This window comes from Rana temporaria, chromosome 4, assembly GCF_905171775.1.
Source record: "Rana temporaria chromosome 4, aRanTem1.1, whole genome shotgun sequence".
NCBI lineage: Eukaryota > Metazoa > Chordata > Amphibia > Anura > Ranidae > Rana > Rana temporaria.
This window is the reverse complement of record NC_053492.1, coordinates 13,735,100-13,760,691: the sequence shown is the minus strand read 5'-3', so window position 1 is coordinate 13,760,691 and position 25,592 is coordinate 13,735,100. Positions and strand designations below refer to the sequence as shown.

Below are 25,592 nucleotides of genomic sequence, written 5' to 3'. Positions count from 1 at the left end.
AATGGCCCTTTACATCAGGAGTCACCACTTTACATCAGGAGTCACTCCCTTCACCTTAGAGTTCTCCCTTCACATCTAATGCCCCGTACACACGATTGGAATTTTCGATCGTGTGTAGCCCCATCTGAGTTTTTTCATCGGAAATTCCGATGAATTCCATCGGAGTTTAGGTAGATACATCATTAGCCCCCTACTTAACATCAGAGTCCCCCTTCACATCAGCAGTGGCCCTTTATATCAGGAGTCCCCCTTTATTTCAGTAGCCCACCTTACATCAAGGAACCCCTTTTCCATTGGAAGTCCCCCTTTCGCATACCTTTTACAGCAGCCAGTCTACAGTTCAGTAAGTGTACTCTATCATTCTAATATGGAACCATTCAGGCGTGCTGGAACTGCAGCCAATCGGGAAAGACCATGACCGTATCAGAACCTCCCGATTGGCTGCAGTTCCAGAACGCCTGAATGGTTCCATATTAGAATGATAGAGTACACTTACTGAACTGCAGGATCGGCTGTACATTCATGGCAGCTGTCATTTCTTCTGGCTTGAGCCCGATGTGCAGGGGTCAGTGAGAAGGGCAATGCTCAGCTGTGCAGGACTAATGTAAAATTCCGGGGCAGTCCCGCAGAATCCGGGACTGTTAGGAGGTATGTAATAACTACAACCACTTCTACGCAGATGAACAGCAGTTCATCTCACAGGAAGTGATGAGGAAACTTTGCAGGATCGGCTGCACATTCATGTCGGCAGTCATTTTTCCTGTCTTGTGCCCTCTCTGCAGGATTGTGGGACTCATGTGAAAATCTGCGGCAGCCCCGCAGAATCTGGGACTGTTGGGAGGTATGTAATAACTACAACCACTTCTACGCAGATGAACAGCAGTTCATCTCACAGGAAGTGATGAGGACACTTTGCAGGATCAGCTGCACATTCATGTCGGCTGTCATTTTTCCTGCCTTGTGCCCTCCCTGCAGGATTGTGGGACTCATGTGAAAATCTGCGGCAGCCCCGCAGAATCCGGGACTGTTGGGAGGTATGTAATAACCTCAACCACTTCTCTGCAGCTGAACGGTAGTTCATCTCACAGAAAGTGATAAGGACACTTTGAAGATTCAGCTGCACATTCATGTCGACTGTAATTTTTCCTGTCCTGTGCCCTCTCTGCAGAACTGCGGGACTCATGTAAAAATCTGCGGCTGTCCCACAGAATCCGGGACTGTTGGAAGGTATGTAATAACCACAACCACTTCTCCGCAGCTGAACGGTAGTTCATCTCACAGGGAGTGACAAGGACACTTGGTAAGATCAACGCATATCTTCTGCACTTGCTGAAAAGTGAAAATGAATGCAGCCAGTGCTGGTCAGCTGCAATATATGATTTTTTTTTCCTGGGTGTTAATACACGTTAATTGTGTAACTTGTTGTTACACAGGATGAGGATGGCGAGGAGAGTCTTGCAGTGAAGGGGTTACAGAGGATGATGATGATGATGATGAGGAGGAGGAGGGTGCAATGCCTGGCAATGAAGGGGTTACAGAGGAGGATGATGATGATGATGAGGAGGAGGAGGGTGCAATGCCTGGCAATGAAGGGGTTACAGAGGATGATGATGATGGTGAGGAGAGTCTGGAAGTGAAGGGGTTACAGAGGAGGATTATGATGGTGAGGAGTGTCTGGCAGTGAAGGGGTTACAGAGGAGGATGATGAGGAGGAGGAGGAGGAGGAGGAGGAGGAGGAGGGTGCAATGCCTGGCAATGAAGGGGTTACAGTGGAGGATGATGAGGGTGCAATGTCTGGCAGTGAAAGGGTTACAGAGGAGGATGATGATGATGATGGTGTGAGGAGGTGCAGTCTCTGGCAGTGAAGGGGTTACAGAGGAGGATGATGATGGTGACGATGGTGTGAGGAGGGAGCGGTGTCTGGCAGTGAAGGGGTTACAGAGGAGGAGGATGATGATGATGGTGACGATGGTGTGAGGAGGTGCAGTCTCTGGCAGTGAAGGGGTTACAGAGGAGGATGATGATGGTGACGATGGTGTGAGGAGGTGCAGTCTCTGGCAGTGAAGGGGTTACAGAGGAGGATGATGATGATGATGATGGTGACGATGGTGTGAGGAGGTGCAGTCTCTGGCAGTGAAGGGGTTACAGAGGAGGATGATGATGATGATGGTGACGATGGTGTGAGGAGGTGCAGTCTCTGGCAGTGAAGGGGTTACAGAGGAGGATGATGATGATGATGGTGACGATGGTGTGAGGAGGTGCAGTGTCTGGCAGTGAAGGGGTTACAGAGGAGGATGATGATGTGGTGGGGAGGGCAGTGCTGTGTACTGCAGAAGGAGAATGTGACAGCGCGCAGCACAGCACACAGCAGATGACGGGAGCTGCAGACACAGAAGGTGAGGCGCCACGACTGCAGAATTCTTCCCTTCCTCCCTGCAGGATAATCCTGAGTGCCAAGTCCTCATCACTGCAATGTGATTACCACCACCCGACCCTGAGGCATCATACCGAACCCGTATACCCTACACATAGGGCTCTACACGCCAACAACACAGACCACCCGACCCTGAGGCATCATACCGAACACACATACCCTACACATAGAACTCTACACGCCAACAACACAGACCACCCGACCCAGAGACATCATACCGAACCCGTATACCCTACACATAGAGCTCTACACGCCAACAACACAGACCACCCGACCCTGAGGCATCATACCGAACACACATACCCTACACATAGAGCTCTACACGCCAACAACACAGACCACCCGACCCAGAGACATCATACCGAACCCGTATACCCTACACATAGAGCTCTACACGCCAACAACACAGACCACCCGACCCAGAGACATCATACCGAACAACACACATACCCTACACATAGAGCTCTACACGCCAACAACACAGACCACCCGACCCCGAGACATCATACCGAACACACATACCCTACACATAGAGCTCTACATGCCAACAACACCAACCACCCGACCCCGAGACATCATACCGAACACACATACCCTACACATAGAACTCTACACGCCAACAACACCGACCACCTGACCCCGAGACATCATACCGAACACACATACCCTACACATAGAACTCTGCATGCCAACAACACCGACCACCTGACCCCGAAATCATACCGAACACACATACCCTACACATAGAACTCTACACGCCAACAACACCAACCACCCGACCCCGAGACATCATACCGAACACACATACCCTACACATAGAACTCTACACGCCAACAACACCGACCACCTGACCCCGAGACATCATACCGAACACACATACCCTACACATAGAACTCTGCATGCCAACAACACCGACCACCTGACCCCGAAATCATACCGAACACACATACCCTACACATAGAGCTCTACACGCCAACAACACCAACCACCCGACCCCGAGACATCATACCGAACACACATACCCTACACATAGAGCTCTACACGCCAACAACACAGACCACCCGACCCCGAGACATCATACCGAACACACATACCCTACACATAGAGCTCTACACGCCAACAACACCAACCACCCGACCCCGTGGCATCATACCGAACACACATACCCTACACATAGAGCTCTACACGCCAACAACACAGACCACCGACCCCGAGACATCATACCGAACAACACACATACCCTACACATAGAGCTCTACACGCCAACAACACCGACCACCGACCCCGAGACATCATACCGAACAACACACATACCCTACACATAGAGCTCTACACGCCAACAACACCGACCACCTGACCCCGAGGCATCATACCGAACACACATATCCTACACATAGAACTCTACACGCCAACATCACCAACCACCTGACCCCGAGGCATCATACCAAACCCGTATACCCTACACATAGAGCTCTACACGCCAACAACACCAACCACCTGACCCCAGGACATCATACCGAACACACATACCCTACACATAGAGCTCTACACGCCAACAACACCAACCACCTGACCCCAGGACATCATACCGAACACACATACCCTACACATAGAGCTCTACACGCCAACAACACCACCACCTGACCCCGAGACATCATACCGAACACACATACCCTACACATAGAACTCTACACGCCAACAACACAGACCACCTTACTCCGAGACATCATACCGAACACACATACCCTACACATAGAGCTCTACACGCCAACAACACCACCACCTGACCCCGAGGCATCATACCGAACACACATACCCTACACATAGAGCTCTACACGCCAACAACACAGACCACCCGACCCAGAGACATCATACCGAACACACATACCCTACACATAGAACTCTAGACCCCAACATCACAGACCACCTGACCCCGAGACATCATACCGAACACACATACCCTACACATAGAGCTCTACACCCCAACATCACCAACCACCTGACCCCGAGACATCATACCGAACACACATACCCTACACATAGAACTCTACACCCCAACATCACCAACCACCCGTCCCCGAGACATCATACTGAACACACATACCCTACACATAAAGCTCTACACGCCAACAACACAGACCACCTTACCCCGAGACATCATACCGAACACACATACCCTACACATAGAGCTCTACACCCCAACATCACTGACCACCACCTGACCCCGAGACATCATACCGAACCCACATACCCTACCCATAGAGCTCTTCACCTCAACATCACCGACCACCTGACTCCAGGACATCATACCGAACACACATACCCTACACATAGAGCTCTTCACCTCAACATCACCGACCACCTGACCCCAGGACATCATACAAAAACCCATATACCCTACACATAGAGCTCTTCACACCAACATCACAGACCACCTGACCTCGGGACATCATACTGAACACACATACCCTACACATAGAGCTCTTCACCCTTAAGGTCACCGACCATCTCACCCCGGGACATCATACTGAACACACATACCCTACACAAAGAGCTCTACACTCGAACATCACCGACCACCTGACCCAGAGACATCATACCAAACACACATACCCTACACATAGAGCTCTACACGCCAACAACACAGACCACCTGACCCCAGGATGTCAAACCACGTATACTCTAAACATGAATTCTTCACCCCAACATCACCGACCACCTGACCCAAGGATATCATACCCAATATACACTACACACAGAGCTCTTCACCCCAACATCACCGACCACCTGATCCCAGGACGTCATACCCGATATACCCTACACATAGAACTCTACACCCCAACATCACCGACCACCTAACCTCAGGACGTCATACCAAGTCTACCCTACACATGAACTCTACACCCTAACATCACCGACAACCTGACCCCAGGACCTCATACAGAATATACCCCACACATAGAACTTTTCACTCCAACATCACTGACCCCCGGACACCGGGACATCATACTGAATATACCCTACACGTAGAACTATACACCCCAACATCACCAGCCCGGACACCATCATAATTCTATTACAATTTTGTTACAATCTATACATAGAACACTACACTTCCAACATCACCGACCACCCCCATCCCAACATGACTCACCACCCCCACCTCAACCACCAGACACCATCATAATTAATTTTTTTTACACTCTATACAAAGAACACTACACCTCCAACATCACCGACCACCCCCATCCCAACATCACTCACCATCCCCACCACAACATAACCCAACATCCCCGCTCCAACATCTCCCACCACCCCCACCCTAACATCACCGACCACTAGACATCATCATAATACAATTCTTTTACACTCTATACATAGAACTCTACATCTCCAACATCACCGACCACCCTCATCCCAACATGACCGACCACCAGACACCATCATAATACAATTCTTTTACGCTCTATACATAGAACTCTACACCTCCACCGTCACTGACCACCCCCATCCCAACATGACCTACCACCCCCCACTCCAACATTACCGCCCATGTTGCCTTTGTATGTACCTTGTGTCCACTTAATAAAGCTTTGGACCCGTTGGAGGTATCCTTGGTGTGCTGGCAGGGGCGGACTGACAACTCATGGGGCCCCCGGGCAATAGAAGATTATGGGCCCCCCGGGCTTAAAGATGGCCACCAAGCCAGGAGGCATTACAGAGGCGGGGCAGCTAAAATCTCAGGATATTCACATCAAAAGCATGTCGGTTTTGGACATATCAGGGACAGATGTAAAAAAAAAAACACAGATTTTTACATACTGTCCCTGGTTTTAATGAGCCTGGCAACCCTGATGGGGCCCCCTAGTGGCATGGGGCCCTCGGGCATTGCCCGAGTGCCTCAATGGTCAGTCCGCCCCTGTGTGCCGGTGACATGTCTTGCATTGAGTGTCTACGGTTTCCAGACTGGGGTCACTGCAGCACCCACCAATACGGAACAGCCATCTTCAGGAAGGAACGTATGCATTGGGAATTGTGATCAGGGCCGGCCTTAGGTGTTCAGGCGCCCTGTGAAAGCTAATCCTCCCCATCTTCACCCCTCGCCCCCTGGTCACCTAAACATACACAAAGAGGACCCCTTTACATTACACAGCACCCTGCATTACTGGACCCCTTTACATTACACAGCACCCTGCATCACTGGACCCCTTTACATTACACAGCACTCTGGACCCCTTTACATTACACAGCACCCTGCATCACTGGACGCCTTTACATTACACAGCACTCTGCATCACTGGACCCCTTTACATTACACAGCACCCTGCATCACTGGACCCCTTTACATTACACAGCACCTTGCATCACTGGACCCCTTTACATTACACAGAACCCTGCAGCTCTGGACCCCTGCATGTTACACAGACCCCCCTTCAGTGCAGACCCCCCTTCAGTGTATCCACCCCTTCAATGCAGACCACCCGGTTCAGAGTAGCCCCCCCCCCCCCCGTTGCCTGTCTGACACCCCCCCAGTGTGTGGTACGCCCCCACCCCCCCCTAGTACGCCTCTGGATGGCCGCACGGCGCTCCTGTTGCCCATGGCGCCCTGTGCAGTCGCACAGCTCGCACACCCCAAAGGCCGACCCTGATTGTGATTGGGCTCACAAAAAGGGACAGAGGGATTGGGCTCATAAACAGGGTTAGAGGCAGTGTTAATTTTGGCAGCAAATTTCGATTTAGTCTTATGCCGCGTACACAAGACCGTTATTCATGTCATGAAAAAAAAACAACGTTTTTCTCGACCTGATTTGTCGTGATTCCTCTCAAGCCTGCCTTGCATACACACGTTCGTGAAAAAAAATGCTCGAGCAAAGCACGGTGACTTACAACACGTACGACGGCACTATAAAGGGGAAGTTCTATTTGAATGGCGCCACCCTTTGGGCTGCTTTTTCTAATTTCCCCCGTCTCATTAATTGCTTCTGAGCATGCATGTTTTTTTCCCCCTCGTTAAAGCGTACACACGACCATTTTTCACGACGTGAAAAACGACGAGAAAAAATAGAGCAGGTTCTAATTTTTTTTCAGACAATTTTCTTGTCGAGAAAAATGCTCCGGAGGCTACACACAAACGTTTTTCACGACCAATTAAAAAAATGTCATTTTTCTCGTCTAGCTAACTTACGGCGGCGTAGCTTAAATTCCTTAAGCTACGCCGCCGCAAAGTTGCGGCATTCTACCTGAATCTACCTATGAGTTCCCAAAGATGGGAAGTTCTTTAAAGTCAGGGACAGTTGAGAGGTATGGTGATAAATCTAAATCTAAGATAAGTAATGATAGTTCTGTCCTGCCGGTCCTTCATTTGGTAGTAGTCCAATTCTTCATCTAGTTCTCAGGACAGTCTACATGCGTTTCATGGAGATCTGTGGTTGGGTCGCTGTTATGGGACTCTGCGTGATTAGGAAGTTACGAGTCTTGACTCCTTGGCACTCCTTTCCACAGATCCTGGACAGCACCTTCATTAAGGGAAGAAAACTGTTTACTCTGAGAAAGTCAAACATTTACCTGAGGAAGGTGAAATTGAACAATAAGTGTTAATGATTTGAAGAAGGTTTGATAAATACTGGAACCAGTCCTAGCAAAGATTATCCTGAACCTCCATGCTGGCGGTGAGATAAGAACGACCTTTCTTTCAGGCTCTATGCCTAGAGGAAATTCTTGACGGAAAAAGTCAGACGGAAGCTTTTCATCGGATATTCCGTCTGTGTGTATGCCCCATCAGACTTTTTCCGTCGGAAATTCCAACCGGAATTAGATAGAGAATATGTTCTCAATTTTTCAGATGAAAAAAAATTCTATTGGAATTTCCGTTCGTCTGGATTTAATTCCGACGAACTAAAAACCATACATGCTCGGAAACAATTTGACGCATGCTCGGAAGCATAGAACTTAATTTTCTCGGCTTGTCGTAGTGTTTTACGTTACCGCGTTCTTGACGGTCGGATTTTAGTGTGACCGTGTGTATGCAAGACAGCTTGAGCGGAATTCCGTCGGAACTCCATCTGAAAAACCACCTGAGTTTATTCCGACGGGAAAACCGGTCGTGTGTACAGGGCATCAGGAGTAAAAAACTGTCAAATAGAGCATTTTTTGTACAAAGTCTAGATGAGTTTAGGAGAATTTTATGTTTTTTTTGCCTCCCAAGCTCCAATCAGAAACGTGAACCAGAAAGATTTTTTTTTCTGCCTCTAAACGTTAAGCTCAAAATATGGCCTCTTTCACACTGGGCGGATCATTGCCTGATTGGATGTGAGTCCAGAGGCTCTTACCCCCAGGGTTTTCTTGGAGAGGATGTGAGTCCCGAGGTCTTTGCCTACCAGGCTTTGCATGAAGATGACGTGAATCCAGAGGCTCTTACCCCCAGGGTTTTCTTGGAGAGGATGTGAGTCCCGAGGTCTTTCCCTACCAGGCTTTGCATGAAGATGACATGAATCCAGAGGCTCTTACCCCCAGGGTTTTCTTGGAGAGGATGTGAGTCCCGAGGTCTTTGCCTACCAGGCTTTGCATGAAGATGACGTGAATCCAGAGGCTCTTACCCCCAGGGTTTTCTTGGAGAGGATGTGAGTCCCGAGGTCTTTGCCTACCAGGCTTTGCATGAAGATGACATGAATCCAGAGGCTCTTACCCCCAGGGTTTTCTTGGAGAGGATGTGAGTCCCGAGGTCTTTGCCTACCAGGCTTTGCATGAAGATGACGTGAATCCAGAGGCTCTTACCCCCAGGGTTTTCTTGGAGAGGATGTGAGTCCCGAGGTCTTTGCCTACCAGGCTTTGCATGAAGATGACGTGAATCCAGAGGCTCTTACCCCCAGGGTTTTCTTGGAGAGGATGTGAGTCCCGAGGTCTTTGCCTACCAGGCTTTGCATGAAGATGACGTGAATCCAGAGGCTCTTACCCCCAGGGTTTTCTTGGAGAGGATGTGAGTCCCGAGGTCTTTACCTACCAGGCTTTGCATGAAGATGACGTGAATCCAGAGGCTCTTACCCCCAGGGTTTTCTTGGAGAGGATGTGAGTCCCGAGGTCTTTGCCTACCAGGCTTTGCATGAAGATGACGTGAATCCAGAGGCTCTTACCCCCAGGGTTTTCTTGGAGAGGATGTGAGTCCCGAGGTCTTTGCCTACCAGGCTTTGCATGAAGATGACGTGAATCCAGAGGCTCTTACCCCCAGGGTTTTCTTGGAGAGGATGTGAGTCCCGAGGTCTTTGCCTACCAGGCTTTGCATGAAGATGACGTGAATCCAGAGGCTCTTACCCCCAGGGTTTTCTTGGAGAGGATGTGAGTCCCGAGGTCTTTGCCTACCAGGCTTTGCATGAAGATGACGTGAATCCAGAGGCTCTTACCCCCAGGGTTTTCTTGGAGAGGATGTGAGTCCCGAGGTCTTTGCCTACCAGGCTTTGCATGAAGATGACGTGAGTCCAGAGGCTCTTACCCCCAGGGTTTTCTTGGAGAGGATGTGAGTCCCGAGGTCTTTGCCTACCAGGCTTTGCATGAAGATGACGTGAATCCAGAGGCTCTTACTCCCAGGGTTTTCCTGGAGAGAATGTGAGTCCCGAGGTCTTTGCCTACCAGGCTTTGCATGAAGATGACGTGAATCCAGAGGCTCTTACTCCCAGGGTTTTCCTGGAGAGAATGTGAGTCCTGAGGTCTTTTCCTACCAGGCTTTGCATGAAGATGATGTGAATCCAGAGGTCTTTGCCTGATTGGATGTGAGTCCAGAGGTCCTTGCCTCCGAGGGTTTTTCTGCAGAGGATGTGAGTCCAGAGGTCCTTACCTCCCAGGCCTTGCCTGGACAGAATGTGAGTCCAGAGGTCTTGGCCTCCCAGGTTTTGCCTTGAAAGAATGACCCTGGAAAAGAAAACCATCATGGGAGGTCTATGACTTCCAGGCTACTGTCTGGGGAGGTGTAGCCCCAAAAAAGCTGTGGTATTTCCCTTCCATGCCCTTTTGCCTGGGGGAGGAAACTGAAGGTACAAAAAAGTTTGGCTTAGAGAGGTACCTCCACAACTAGCCATTGCAGGAGGTCTGAAAAATCCTAACCTGGTCTGTGGAGGATGCTGAAGATACTTTAAGGTAGCTGTGGCAGGCGCAACACTATAAAGTGCCTCATGTGCTGTGGCATTAGAAGAATTGTGATATCTCTGACTTTTCAGTCCAGCAAGACTGTCTATTACTCTGAAATTCCTCTATTGCCGTTCTATGGAAGCAGTAAGGTTTAAAGAGCACACCAAATGCTTAAATAACTTCTTTATTAACTTCATAGATAACACTGCTGCTTTGCAGCAGACAGTCCATGTACAAACACGTGTTGAATAAGTATCACAAAATGGCGGTTCAAATATTCAATCTTGTCATTCAACATAAAATGGTGTATATATTTCTTTATTCAGTATTTATACTCTCTCTCTCTCTCTCTCTCTCTCTCTCTCTCTCTCTCTCTCTCTCTCTCTCTCTGTAAGTTATCAAAGCATTCTCGGATTTCTCTGAAAGGTATAACCGTGGTTTGCAACTTGGTTTGCAGGGTTGCTTTAGTTCGGTTAGCTTGTTAAAGTGGATGGATGTGACTTAGTTCGGTGGAACTACAGTTAGGGCGGTTAGATGACTTTGTTTGAATGACTGAATGGACTTAGTTCGATGGCTTAGTTCGATGGCTTAGTTCGGTGGAACTACAAGTGAACACACAACTGGATCGGTATACAATTCTGATCACACTATTTACAATAAGAACATATATATAACTTGTGTAACGTACCTATTTAGGCCCTTGCTTCCATAAAACTGAACTCTGTATGTCTGTTCTGCTCTCTGTCTTCATGTGGAATGAATTTGCAGCACATGTACAGTATTAGGAACCTCCCAGACAGAATGGATGCAAAGGTGTCTGTGATAGGTCAAGACACTGCTCAATGTGAGATTAGCTGTGATTGGCCAAGGCTACTGATGAGTCACAAAAGCTTAACTCTATGTTTTCTGGCATGAATTCTACTGTGTAATTTGAGCTTACCTTCACTGTCATATAAATAAACGGCTCTTAAAGGCATATTTTTTCTTTTGCCTCTGTGAACACAACACACAACTATTATATGACATTCAAGCATAAATCAAAGTGAATAACTTTGCTTTGTCTCTCACATATAAACATGTGCATTACATTTAGGTTCTTAGCAGGTTTAGCTGTATATACATGTAGGTTATATTAGCTACTTAGGACAGGTTCTAGCTGGCCAGCTACAGTAGCTGTCCATATGGGCCTATAAAGTCTGTGACAGGTGATACTAAAATAAGTTACTAATTGGAGTGATCTATTTGCTGGTCTAGATGGTGTTTTTTTTCAACCTGACTAACTACAGTATGTAACTATGGTCCTTGCTACTCTTTCTCCCTAAAATATTGAGTCAATACACTTTGCAAAAGAAGTATGGCAGGAAAACTCATTATAATTCAGAAACTCCTTCAGGGCAGGGGTCAAAGTTTTTTTTTTATTGTGTCCACGTTGGGTTATAATGTACAATACGGACTCTCATTACAACGAGTGGAAATCTGCTCCATAATTCAATGTGTCTGTCTTGCAGGATTTCCACCATGATGGCTCTCCTCCTGATCCTGCTGGCTCCTCTGCTCTTCAGTAGCAGCCTGGCAGCACCTCGCTCTGGGGACAGGTGAGTCTCCAGTACTGATGACCCCTGATGGGGCTGATGCTAGCTATCTGAGTATAAAGGTCTGACTTATCTCTGGAGGAATGATATCTTCACCCTTTTTAGCTTTCTGTCCCCTTGATTCTCACTCTTCAGCTTGGAAGTCATGGAAGTCTAAAACTTGGCTGGTTCAGGAGAGCATGAGTTCCACAAGAGCTGTGTGAGTTCATAGAAATAAACTAAATGGGGAGAAGGGTTAGCATGAGGTAAAGTGCTTGGGGTACGTGGAGGGTTCCAACTGGGGTACGTGAAGGGGCCAACCAGGAGAACATAGGTTCCACAAGAGCTATGTAAGTTCATAGATAAGAACTAAATGGGGAGAAGGGTTAGCATGAGGTAAAGTGCTTGGGGTACGTGGAGGGTTCCAACTGGGGTACGTGAAGGGGCCAACCAGGAGAACATAGGTTGCACAAGAGCTATGTAAGTTCATAGATAAGAACTAAATGGGGAGAAGGGTTAGCATGAGGTAAAGTGCTTGGGGTACGTGGAGGGTTCCAACTGGGGTACGTGAAGGGGCCAACCAGGAGAACATAGGTTCCACAAGAGCTATGTAAGTTCATAGATAAGAACTAAATGGGGAGAAGGGTTAGCATGAGGTAAAGTGCTTGGGGTACGTGGAGGGTTCCAACTGGGGTACGTGAAGGGGCCAACCAGGAGAACATAGGTTCCACAAGAGCTATGTGAGTTCATAAATATGCTGGCGTAGCATATCTAAGCAGCATAGAGAGGCAAGCACCGAATTCACAAAGCACTTGCCTCCCAAACTGCGCTGGGTTCCCTCGGCGTAAGCCGTCGTAGGTGGAAATGGGCGTGAGACATGCTAATGAGGCGTGACCCCATGCAAATGATGGGCCGAGTGCCATACAAGTACTTAAAACGAACGGCGCATGCGCCGTCCCGTGGACGTATCCCAGTGCGCATGCTCAGAATCAAGTCGGAACTACTCCCTAAAATACGACGGATCACTGCCTACGACGTGAACGTAACCTACGCCCAGCCCTATTCATGTACTACGTAAACGACGTAAAATACGATGGCTGTGTTCCCTGGTCTATACGTTTGAGTTGCGCCTCATATATGGGGAATAACTTTACGCCGGGCGTACGACTTACGTAAACCGCGTATATTATGCGCCGGGCGCAAGTACGTTCGTGAATCGACGTATCTCCCTCATTAGCATATGTGAATAGGAAATCAATGGGAGCGCCCATGATACGCCGGCGTAGGCAAGTTACGTTGGTTGGGTGAAGCCTATTTTCAGGCGTATCTTGGTTTCAAAGCCCGGCGCATAGATACGACGGCGCATATTTACACTTACGCGGCATATCTGTAGAAACGTCGGCGTAAGTGCTTTGTGAATCCGGGCCTAAATGGGGAGAAGGGTTTGCATGGGGTAGACTGCTTGGGATATGTGGAGGGTCCCAGTTGGGGATGGGCCAATCAGGAGACCACGAGTTCTATAGGTTGTGACATACATACCTAAATACAGAACTAATGTTTGCTGCGTAGAAGGTCTTTACACCACCTTTCTTATCACATAAGACCAGTCCACCTCTTTTTGTCCTCCAGCTGTCTCATTAGCACTTTTCGGTTATTTTCCAGGTTGGAAGCGCAAGAAAATGTCCTCAACCCGTTCACACTAGGCAACGAACAGCTCAGGTAAGACCTCTGGAAGGGAATGGTGCTGGGTCTTTAAATGGAAGACTAGAGGAAAGTGTGGGGGAAGATTGGGAATGCCATTGTCTTTGTATTGCATAATAGACAACTACAATTCAACTACAACTACAATTCTTCTGAGGTTTTGGCCTGGTCAGGGCCATCTTTAATGTTGATTGGACCCTGGGCAAAAAAAATCTTGCCCCCCCCCCCCCCATACAATTTCGCTCTCCACCTGCTATGAGACATACAATAAATATCAGCTAGACTTAAAATCATTTTACTGTATCAGATCAGGCAGTGATTGCGATTGGTTGCCAGAAGATACAGCATGTCATTACCACTTACCAACTGGTTGCTAGAGGTTACAGCACACGTTACGGCTCACTGATTAGTTGCTAGAGGTTACAGCACATGATTTCTTCTTGCTGATTGGTTGCTAGAGATTACTGTACAGTAATACTGCTCACTGATTGGTTGCTAGAGGTTACAGCACATCATCTCTTCACTGCAGAGGGGCATGATATACATATGAATGCCGCTTTTATTTACATAGGAATGCCGCCGGCCTCAGCTATTTACATAAGAATCCTGCCGCTATTTACATATGAATGTTCCCCTTATTTACATATGAATGTTCCCCTTATTTACATATGAATGTTCCCCTTATTTACATATGAATGTTCCCCTTATTTACATATGAATGATCCCCTTATTTACATATGAATGATCCCTGTGTTTACATGTAAATAACGGTCATTCATATGTGTCATTCATATGTAAATAAGGGGATCATTCATATGTAAATAAGGGGAACATTCACATAAGGGGAACATTTACATATGAATGACCGTTATTTACATGTAAACACAGGGGGGTAGATTCAGAAAGAAGTTACGCTGGCGTATCTATTGATACGCCGCGTAACTTCTAGGATGCTCCGGCGTATCTTTTTTCTGTATTCAGAAAACAAGATACGCCGTAATTTGGCTAAGATCCGACTGGCGTAAGTCTCTTACGCCGTCGTATCTTAGTTGCATATTTACGCTGGTCGTTAAGGTGGCGCTTCGGTCGATTTACGCAAGGAATATGCAAATTAGGTAGATACGCCGATTCAGAAACGTACGTCCGCCCGGTGCATTTTTTTACGTCGTTTACGTTAGGCTTTTTCCGGTGTAAAGTTACCCCTGCTATATGAGGGGTATCCTATGTTAAGTATGGACGTCGGGCCAGCGTCAAATTTTCCGTCGATTACATTGTTTGCCTAAGTCATTCGCGAATAGGGCTGTGCGTAATTTACGTTCACGTCGAAAGCATTGGCTTTTTGCGGGTTAATTTGGAGCATGCGCACTGGGTTACGTTCACGGACGGCGCATGCGCCGTTAGTCAAAAACGTCAATTACGTGGGGTCAGCCTTCATTACCATACAACACGCCCACTACATGGATAATTTGAATTCCGCTGGCTTAAGCCGGACCACATACACTACGCTGCCTTAACTTAGGGCGCAGGTTCTTTCTGAATACAGAACCTGCCTCACTAAGTTACGCTACGCCCGCAGAAATTTATGCCAGGCTATTTGAATCTACCCCAGGGTCTGCAGGTGAGTCATCTGTAAACAATAGGGCAGAGCTGGGCAGCATTAGTAGAATCACTTCACACTGAGATATCAGGACACAGCACAGGACTAAAACATCAAGGGACAAGGGAATATAAACTGGGATAGTTGGCAAGTATGAGGCAGCTGCTTTGGGCCCCACAACCTTGCCTTAAAGATAGCCCTGGGCCTGGTAGAGACCACCTAAGAACTTTAACGGTTGGTTGGGCTGAAGATAACCTGCCACAATTTTGGATGAGCATGTTTTTCCCACCCATTATGCTGGGTGAGGCATCTGCCTTTCTAAGTCCATCTTAAAAAAGGTCATCCTAAGGGACGTTTTAGACAATTGAAGACACCTGCCTTTCTATAACCTTGCCTAGATGGTCATGGTCATCCTATGAAAAATCTCAAACATTAGAAGGCATCTGCCTTTCTATGTCCTTCCTCAAATGGTCATCATATGGCCGTGGTGACGAACTTTGACACCCCAGATGTTTTTGGAACTACATTTCCCATGATGCTCCACTACACTTCAGAGAGCATGAGAATCATGGGAAATGTAGTTCCATCTGGGGTTTCAAGGTTCGCCATCACTGTCCTATGGGAAGTTTTAGACATTAGAAGGCACCTCTCTTTCTTTGCCCTTCCTCAGAATTGTTGAATGGTTGAATAAAAAAAAAAAACTTTGGAAAAGACTTAGTGACTGGCAACAGTGTTTTTGATTAACCCTAGATTCTGAGCCAACAAAGAGAACAGTGGGGTAGCGGCAGACCAAAACTAACCAGCAGCTCCTTCGGGGGTAGTGCTACACATACAGAAGAGAAGGTGGTCACTTTCTAATTCTCATGTTCTACTGTTGTTCAGTCTTCTACAGGGATATCTGCGAGATGAGGACCCGATGGAAGAAAGCACTTCCGACATGAAGAGAGAAACTGGTGAGTGTTTTTGGTGAAACACAACCAGAAAGACACGGAAGAGAGAAAGGGATTTCTGGGGGGTGTCAGCTGTCAGGGATCAGGGACTTCTTTCTACACGACCAACATTATGGGGTATTCAAGGCCAGGTTCCTTCCCACTTCCTTGGGTCATGGAAATGTTTACCTTATCCCACATCTATGAATCACATCTATGTACCGTATTTATCGCGGTATAACGCGCTCCCGCGTATACGCGCACCCCTAAAGTGGCCCCGAATCCTGTGGAAAAAAAGTTTTTTTGTACTTACAGTTTTGGTGTCTTGCGCGGCGTCCATCGGCGGCCTCGTCGGGTCCGGCGTCCGTCTGCGGCTTCTGGTGTCTTCTTCGTCGGGTCCAGCGTCCTTCTGCGGCTTCGGGTGTCCTCTTCGTCGGGTCCGGCGTCCTTCTGCGGCGTCCTCCCCGCTCGTTTCCCGCACCGAGTTTGAATACTGCGCCGACATATACAGAGCGCAGTACACTCGTGTATTGTCAGGCAGGCTCGGCAACACTCGCGCTCACGTCCTGTACGTCCAGGACGTGAGCGCGGAAGGAGCCGAGACTGGCCGACTATACCCGAGTGTACTGCGCTCGGTATATGACGGCGCAGTATTCAAAACTCGGCGCGAGAAAGCGGGTATCGGCGTATACCGCGCACCCACGATTTTGCCCTGATTTTCAGGGCAAAAAAGTGCGTGGTATACGCCGATAAATACGGTACATCCCTTTTCTACAAAGGGATGTAGGTGCTGAGTAATTGAAACAATTTGCATATGTTCACTCTCCAATATATTCTTTATATATATATTGTGACATGAAGTCAGGTAAATCTGGGAGTGTAGGAGATACATTTCTGCCTTGTTTAGAAAATTCACCAATTACTATCAGGTGTCGGCTGCAGAGGTAGCCAAAAAGGTTTAAGGACGTTGGATAGCTTCAGCTGTTCAGAATGGAAAAATTAAGGCCTCTATAAGTTGTCCAGAGGATTACTACTGAATGCTGCATCCTGAGGCTTGTTGAGTTAAGGAGAGCAGTGAGCTGAGGAAGACTTCTGAAGGTGAAGTGGTTGTTGATATTTTTGCTGTGTGATAAAAAAAATCAAAAAGACTATTGTTTTCTGCTGGAAGACCAGCAGTGTCTGCCCAGCAGTAGGCTGAGCCAGACTCCATAGGTAGGTTCCTGTGTTGTGAAGGTAGACGGCCCAAGTGGCCAGGGTTTATTTTATGTTTTGTTTTGTTTATGCTGTTTGGATGCTTGCACTTGTTTCCAGCAATATGGAAGAATAAACCATAACCCTTGTTTTTTCAACCACCCACGGCTGCCTCTTTGTATAATTCAGTGTGTAGTGAACCCACTCAGGAGGTCACACACCCCGCTACCGAGCTAACCCCTTACACATGGTGGAGAATGCGGGCACCATTGAGAAAGAGTGTTTGGCGGTGAAATGGGCTTTGGATTCTCTCCGGTACTACCTCGTGGGTAGACAGTTTGAACTGGTGATGGATCATGCCCCATTGAAGTGGATGGCACAAAACAAGGAGACCAATAGGAGAATAATTAGGTGGTTCCTGGCCCTTCGGGAATTTAGTTTTGTGGTAACGCATCGCCCCGGTGTTAAAATGGGGAATGCAGTTGGTGTGTCCTGAGTACATGCGTGCCTGGCAACCTGTGTCCCAACCCTAGGGTTGAAACAAGAGGGGGGGTATGTGACATGAAGTCAGGTAAATCTGGGGGTGTTGTCACAGACGGGAGATACATTTCTGCCTTGTTTAGAAAATTCACCAATTACTATCAGGTGTCGGCTGCAGAGGTAGCCAAAAAGGTTTAAGGACGTTGGATAGCTTCAGCTGTTCAGAATGGAAAAATTAAGGCCTCTATAAGTTGTCCAGAGGATTACTACTGAATGCTGCATCCTGAGGCTTGTTGAGTTAAGGAGAGCAGTGAGCTGAGGAAGACTTCTGAAGGTGAAGTGGTTGTTGATATTTTTGCTGTGTGATAAAAAAAATCAAAAAGACTATTGTTTTCTGCTGGAAGACCAGCAGTAGGCTGCCCAGCAGTAGGCTGTGCCAGACTCCATAGGTAGGTTCCTGTGTTGTAAAGGTAGACGGCCCAAGTGGCCAGGGTTTATTTTATGTTTTGTTTATGCTGTTTGGATGCTTGCACTTGTTTCCAGCAATATGGAAGAATAAACCATAACCCTTGTTTTTTCAACCACCCACGGCTGCCTCTCTGTATAATTCAGTGTGTAGTGAACCCACTCAGGAAGTCGTACACCCCCGCTACCGAGCTAACCCCTTACAATATATATATATATAATTTACCTTATCTCACATCCAAGAAGCATTGTCAATGCTCTTCGGCAAGGCTGGGACAAGGGGTGGGCAGGAGGGACAGCTACCCTGGGCACAGGGGAACAATGGGGCAGAGAATAAACACAGGACAGTTGCATTAACAGTGGAGAAGGAAGTACAGTTCTGTATCCTTGCCGTGGGTGTTAGATGAACTTGTCCCAGTGCTGTCTGCGTTTCTTTTCTTTCACATACTACATAGAGAGTTGGATTTTTTTTACACAAACAGACCTTCCAAAAAAGTAATCAGTCTTGCATGTAATGTCCCTTTTGTCTTTTATCTCCATCAGTCATCTTACACCTCTTTGTCCTTCATGACTTCGATAAGAGTGGACTTCTGGATGGCCTGGAGCTCATGCGTCTTCTGCGCAGAATCTTGGCTAAAAGTCTTCAGAAGGAACCCTCAGAAGATCTGGTAAGTTTCACATTTGTTGTTGGGAATCCACTGGAAAGTGGTAAAGTGATGAGGTCAATGGAGGAGCGGACTCCCGAAAGAGTAATGTATAATGTTGTACATGGTGCTGTGACTTGGGGTTGGGCTTTGTAGGGATTATCAATTTATTTGTTACTGTCTTGAACCTTCATGCATGAGAATAAAGATGCCGCATAGACTTTGCAACATGGCATCTGACCTAATTAGCTAGAGACCACCAGGTTAGACTTTTTTTCTGTGCTGGTCTTCATCTGGAAGCTTGGAGGAAACTAGGAGAAGATGAGCAGAGGAGGTACCAATGTACTGATAGTGTTTCTATTACTAATATATTATATTATAGTACAGAATATATAATAGAGTCTTGAATCTTCATGGATGAAAATAAAGATGCAATATGGCATCTGACCTAATTAGCTAGAGACCACCAGGATGGACTTGTGTTTCCTGTGCTGGTCTTCTTCTGGAAGCCTGGAGGACACTAGAAGATGAGCGGAGGAGGTACCAATGTACTGATAGTGTTTTTATTGTTAATAGAGTACAGTGCCGATCCTGACCTCCCTGGGGCCCTAAGCAAAATGACATGTCACATTAAAGTTGAGAAGTGAGACAATTCCTCTGCTTTTTTGGGGACAATTCCTCCCCCTATTGTTGGGGCAACTCCTCTTATTGCTTGGGCAATTCCTCTGCTTTTTGGGGCGCAATCCCTCCCCTTATTGTTGAGACAATATCTCCTCTTATTGTTAAGGCAAATCCTCCCCATATTTTTGAAACAATTTTTCCCCATATTGCTGGGACAATTTCTTGCCTTATATTTGGGCAATGCCATAATTTATTGTTGGGGCAAGTCCTATCCTTTTTTTAATGGGGCACCCCCTTATTGTTGAGGAAATCCCTTTTCTAACTGTTCGGGTAATTCCTCTGCTTAATGTTGGGGTAATTCTTTTTTAGTATTGTTTGGGCAACTCCTCCCCCTTTTGTTTGGGCAATTCAACCCCTATCATTGGGTCAATTCCTCCCTTTATTGTTAGGGAAGTTCATTTTCTGGGCAATATCCCATCGGGCGAATGGTGGGGAAATTGCTGGGACAATCCCTTATGCCCCGTACACACGATCGGAAATTAGGACAAGAAAACTGTGGATTTTTTCTGACGGAATGTTGGCTCAAACTTGTGTTGCATACACAAGGTCACACAAATCTTGTCGGAAATTCCGACCATCAAGAACGCGATGGCATACAAGACGTACGACGAGCCGAGATCAATGACGTTCAATAGGTAGTTTGGCTCTTCTGCTTGATTCTGAGCATGCGTGTTTTTTTGCACGTCAAAATTGCATACAGACGAGCGGATTTTCCGATAGAACTTTTTCCGGCGGAAAAATAGAGAACCTGCTCTCAATCTTTTGTTAACGGAAATTATGACAGCAAAAGTCTGATGGAGCCTACACACGGTCGGAATTTCCAACCAAAAGCTCACATCAGACTTTTCTTGTCGGAATCTCCGATCGGGTGCACGCGGCATTACCCTATTGTTGGGGAACTTTTCTCCTTTTGTTAGGTTCGTGCTTCCCCATATTTATTAGGGACAATTACTCCCCGGTTTTGGGAAATTCATCTATATATTGTTGGTGGAATTCTTCCTCCTATTGTTGGGGCAATTCTTCTCCTAATTGTTGGGGCAATTCCTCTTGTTATTGTTGGAGCAATTCTTCCCCATATTTCTGAGACCATTTCTCGCTTTATTTTTTGGGCATTGCCTTGTTGGGGCAAGTCCTCCCCTTTTTTGTTGGGGTACTTCACCCCCTTATTGTTAAGGAAGTCCCTTTTACAACTGCCGGGGGTAATTCCTCTGCTTATTGTTGGAGCAGTTCTTCTTCTTATTGTTGGGGCAACTCCTTCCCTTTTTGTTGGGGCAATCCCTCCTCTTATTGTTGAGATAATTTCTCCATTTATTTTTAGTGCAGCTCCCCCCCTTACTGTTGGAATAATTCCTCTGTTTATTTTTCAGGCAATACCTCCTCCTATTGTTGGGACAATGCCTCCTCTAACTGTTGAGGCAACTCCTATGCTTATTGCTGGGGAAATTCCTCCTTTTATTGGTGGGAAAATTCCACCTGTTATCGTTAGGGCAATTCCTCTCCTTTTGTTGGGGCAATTCTTCCCCGCATTGTTGGGACAATTACTCTTCTTTTTTTGGTTAATTGTTCTGTTTAATATTGGGGCGCTTCCTCCCCTTTGATTGTTAGTTATATTCTTTCTCCTATTGTTGGGGCAATTTCTCCAATTTTACGTGGGGGAAATTGCTCCTGTTATTGTTGTGGCAATTCCACCTCTTATTGATTTATAGATTTCAGATTTCACCTTAAATCCAGCTAAATGTATTTCATAGATACCCATTGTAATCGAACGTCCCACACTCCTTTTTGAGTGCTTCCGTCATATACCGCTTCCTATCAGTCTGGATATAGATATCAGATATTCCAGCTGCCCTCAACACACAACGTGACGAGACTTGTTTGTGTGCTAAACATGGATAGCTAGATTCAGAGAGAGTTAGGCCGGCGTATCAGTAAATACGCCGACCTAACTCAGAATCTGCGCCGACCTATGTTTAAGTGTATTCTCAAACAGAGATACGCTTAAACATATCTAAGATACGACGGCTTGCGCCATCCTATCTTAGGCTGCAATATTTCTGCTGGCCGCTAGGTGGCGCTTCCATTGCGGTCGGCGTAGAATATGCAAATCAATAGATACGCCTATTCACGAACGTAAGCCCGGCCGCCGCAGTACATTTACGCCGTTTACGTAAGAGATAGGCCGCCTAAAGTTAAAGCTGGGCCCTAGGTGGCGTAGCCAATGTTAAAGTATGGCCGCCATTCCTGCGTCGAAATTCGAAATTTTTACGTCGTTTGCGTAAGTCGTCCGTGAATAGGGATTTACGTCGTTTACGTCCACGTCGAAATCAATAGGCCTGTGCGGCGTACTTAGCCGCAATGCACACTGGGAAATGTAGGCGCCCGGCGCATGCGCAGTTGAAAGAAAGCGTCAAAAACGTCAGGTCAAGCTCCATTAACATAAAACACGCCCCTTAGACAAATTTGAATTAGGCGTCCTTACGCCCGCCCGCTTTAGGCTACGCCGCCGTAACTTAGCAGGCAAGAACATTGTGAATCATGTACTTGCCTCGCTAACTTACGGCGGCGTAGCTTAAATGCCTTAAGCTACGCCGCCTTAAAGTTGCGGCCAGGTATTTGAATCTACCTAGGAGTGTTTAATAGAACCAAGAATGCAACCTTATATACAGTTTAAAGAGGAGGTAACCAGAACATAAATTAACATGAGCTAATTAACTAATCATTTTCCCAGACTAGGTGACTCCGAGATATGACCTTTCAAGGTAGACGTCCCGTCTCTTTGCTCACCTGCTATACAATACACATTATCATAAGTATAAACACAGGACATCTTCACACAATAGCAGGGTCAATTAGCACAGAGAACAGAGAGATGGCTGGAAGTGACGGCATTAACATCTAACAGTATGAATGAGTCACTCTTACAATTAACCCGTTGAGTTCAGAATCAACAACCAGTATATAGTTCTTTACAGATATCCTGGAATATATTGTGGATAATAATTACATAATAATACCATCTCAGGTAGTCCAAGATATAATTTCTCAGTCATCCTATGCCCCTAGTGGACATAGGATGATGTTAGACATAAGAGGGTCCGAGTCTGTCACACACATCAACAATAAATACTTTTTGGTCTTCTTTGCCTAAAATGTTTCCAAAAAAGTTTGGCCCGCCAAAATTTGACACGAATTTTGAAAGCACTCCTTCATTTTTAATTTGCCTTTTATGTTTGTTTATGTCTTGTTTTAATTTTATTTTTTATTATTTAACTGGTTGCCGACCAGCCGCCGTCGTTTTGAGAGCCCGTAGCTATACGTCGGCTCTCGCGCAGGCCACTAGGGGCGCGCACGCCCCCCACTCTCCCCCGACTCCTGTGCGCATGGCCGGCGGGCGCGATCGCCGCCGGGCACACGCGATCGCTCGTTACAAAGCGAGGATCGGGAGCTGTGTGTGTAAACACACAGCTCCCAGTCCTGTCAGGGGAGAAATGCCTGACCGTCTGTTCATACAATGTATGAACAGCGATCAGTCATTTCCCCTAGTGAGTCCCCCCCCCTACAGTTAGAACACACCCAGGGAACATACTTAACCCATTCCCCGTCCCCTAGTGTTAACCCCTTCACTGCCAGTGGCATTTTTATAGTAATCCAATGCATTTTTATAGCACTGATCGCTATAAAAATGCGAATGGTCCCAAAAATGTGTCAAAAGTGTCCGAAGTGTCCGCCATAATGTCGCAGTACCGAAAAAAAAAATCGCTGATCGCCGCCATTACAAGTAAAAAAAAAAATATTAATAAAAATGCCATAAAAATACCCCCTATTTTGTGAACGCAATAACTTTTGCGCAAACCAATCAATAAACGCTTATTGCGATTTTTTTTTTAGAAAAATAGGTAGAATAATACGTATCGGCCTAAACTTAGGAAAAAAAACGTTTTTTTATATATTTTTGGGGGATATTTATTATAGCAAAAAGTAAAAAATATTATTTTTTTTCAAAATTGTCGCTCTATTTTTGTTTATAGCGCAAAAACTAAAAACCGCAGAGGTGATCAAATACCACCAAAAGAAAGCTCTATTTGTGGGGAAAAAAGGACGCCAATTCTGTTTGGGAGCCACGTCGCACGACCGCGCAATTGTCAGTTAAAGCGACGTAGTGCCGAATCGCAAAAAGTGCGCTGGTCTATGACCAGCAATATAGTCCGGGGGTTAAGTGGTTAATAATATTGGCAGCCAAAAAGTTGAAGCAGCTGTTTCGATGATCCTCATAATCAGATCCAAGAATAGCCACATACTGTATGCATCCTTCATATTTAGCATAGAAAAGTCTTCATCTTACGTTCTTCTTAGTCATGTTGGTCTTTGATGAGTAATAGATTTAATCAATCATTTATCAATGTAACATTAAATATCTGAAGACCTATATCATTGTAGACTTTGTGTGTTTCCTGCAGGTCATTTCTCTGGTAGATGACATTTTGGTGAAACAAGACCTCAACCAGGATGGTCTACTCAGCACCCAGGAACTTGTCACACCGCCAGTTTTTAAAGCCGAGGACTCACCACCTCTTAATGTGGCCCTTCCCATCCCTCCAGGGGCCCATCCTCCAGCCCAGGAAAATGAAGCTGAAATACAGACGAACACCACAAATGCCTCAGAACCTGCTGATCAGGAAGCAGAATCTAAGGACAATATGAAAGAGCAGACCCATGATCCTGCTCCATCCCAAGAAGAAGCAGAGGCCACCCAGGAGAAGCCAGCTGTGATCGATCATGAAGCTGCATCAGTAGAGCGAACCGATGAGAGTGAAGAATTGGAGGAGCCAACGGAAGACAATGGACAGAAGCAATTCATACAGGGTGAGACTGTATCTGAGGATGAGATGTAAATGTTCTTGCCCTATAATTGCCACTGCAATACCCAATGTCACCTGCATTGTGACCACCAAGAAAGCCACTATAAAAAACCTCCCCACGTGGGGGGCAAAAGCTAGTGCCTACTGTGACTGACCAATCAGAGACTTTGTTGAAGGAGACTGCTGGAAAGTTAAAGGTCGGAGAACGGCACAGCTTAGACATTTCCTGCGGTGGAGAAGCTCCATCCATTTGTCCTAAAAATTTCTTAGATGATGACCACACAACAACATGGGGAATGGAAGCGCTTTATGAATTTTAAATACTGGTAAATTGGCCAACACCCTGGCAGGTGGCCCCGGGCCAAGAACTACCAATGAACTTTGCCCAGCTTAAATGATTCTGATGTGGTGCCAAAAGAACATTCCTGGGAGTCTTCAGCTGACCTCAGAGGATTTCTGAATGATGTATTGGTGATGGATTGTACGAAAATAAAATGGAGTGTTAGAAAGGATTGACCAATTGTAATTCTTTGTAGTTAAAGGTCAACTCAGCTCAAAGCTGAAATATCACTTTTATAAATATTCAGGTTTACATTGCTTAGAGCAGTGGTTCTCAACCTGGGGGTCGGGACCCCCTCGGGGGTCAAATGATGATTTGCCAGGGGTCACCAAATCCTGGGCTGTTCCGGAAGCCTGCACCTCTTTTGCAGCCACCCAGAATGGCTGTCCCTGGAGCCCATAGCCGCCCACTCAGCCTCTTTGCAGCCGCCCATTCAGTTCACAACATGGCTGGGGGGGGGGGGGGGGGCAAAGACTCTAGGTCAGCTGACTGGTGAGGAATGTGTAGTGTGAGACATAGTGAGTAACACTACCTGTGATTATAGTTCCCATTAAAAGTCCCCACTACAGTTCTCAGATCAGC

The 25,592-nt window shown here is 46.6% G+C and overlaps 1 protein-coding gene across 2 annotated transcripts; it reads left to right on the top strand.

Moving 5' to 3' along the window:
- The first annotated feature begins 1,958 nt into the window (after positions 1-1,958).
- Positions 1,959-25,182, top strand: CGREF1 (cell growth regulator with EF-hand domain 1). Of its 2 annotated transcripts, XM_040347972.1 has the most exons (6): positions 1,959-2,396; positions 12,061-12,147; positions 13,786-13,842; positions 16,304-16,374; positions 19,030-19,154; positions 24,269-25,182. In XM_040347972.1, exons 2-6 carry the CDS (start codon positions 12,071-12,073, stop codon positions 24,701-24,703), a joined length of 765 nt encoding a protein of 254 aa, XP_040203906.1. In that variant the 5' UTR covers positions 1,959-2,396; positions 12,061-12,070; the 3' UTR covers positions 24,704-25,182. The 2 variants fall into 2 exon arrangements, with proteins under 2 accessions (XP_040203906.1, XP_040203905.1); XM_040347971.1 differs by lacking the exons at positions 1,959-2,396; positions 12,061-12,147 and adding an exon at positions 12,309-12,343.
- The last annotated feature ends 410 nt before the right edge of the window (positions 25,183-25,592 follow it).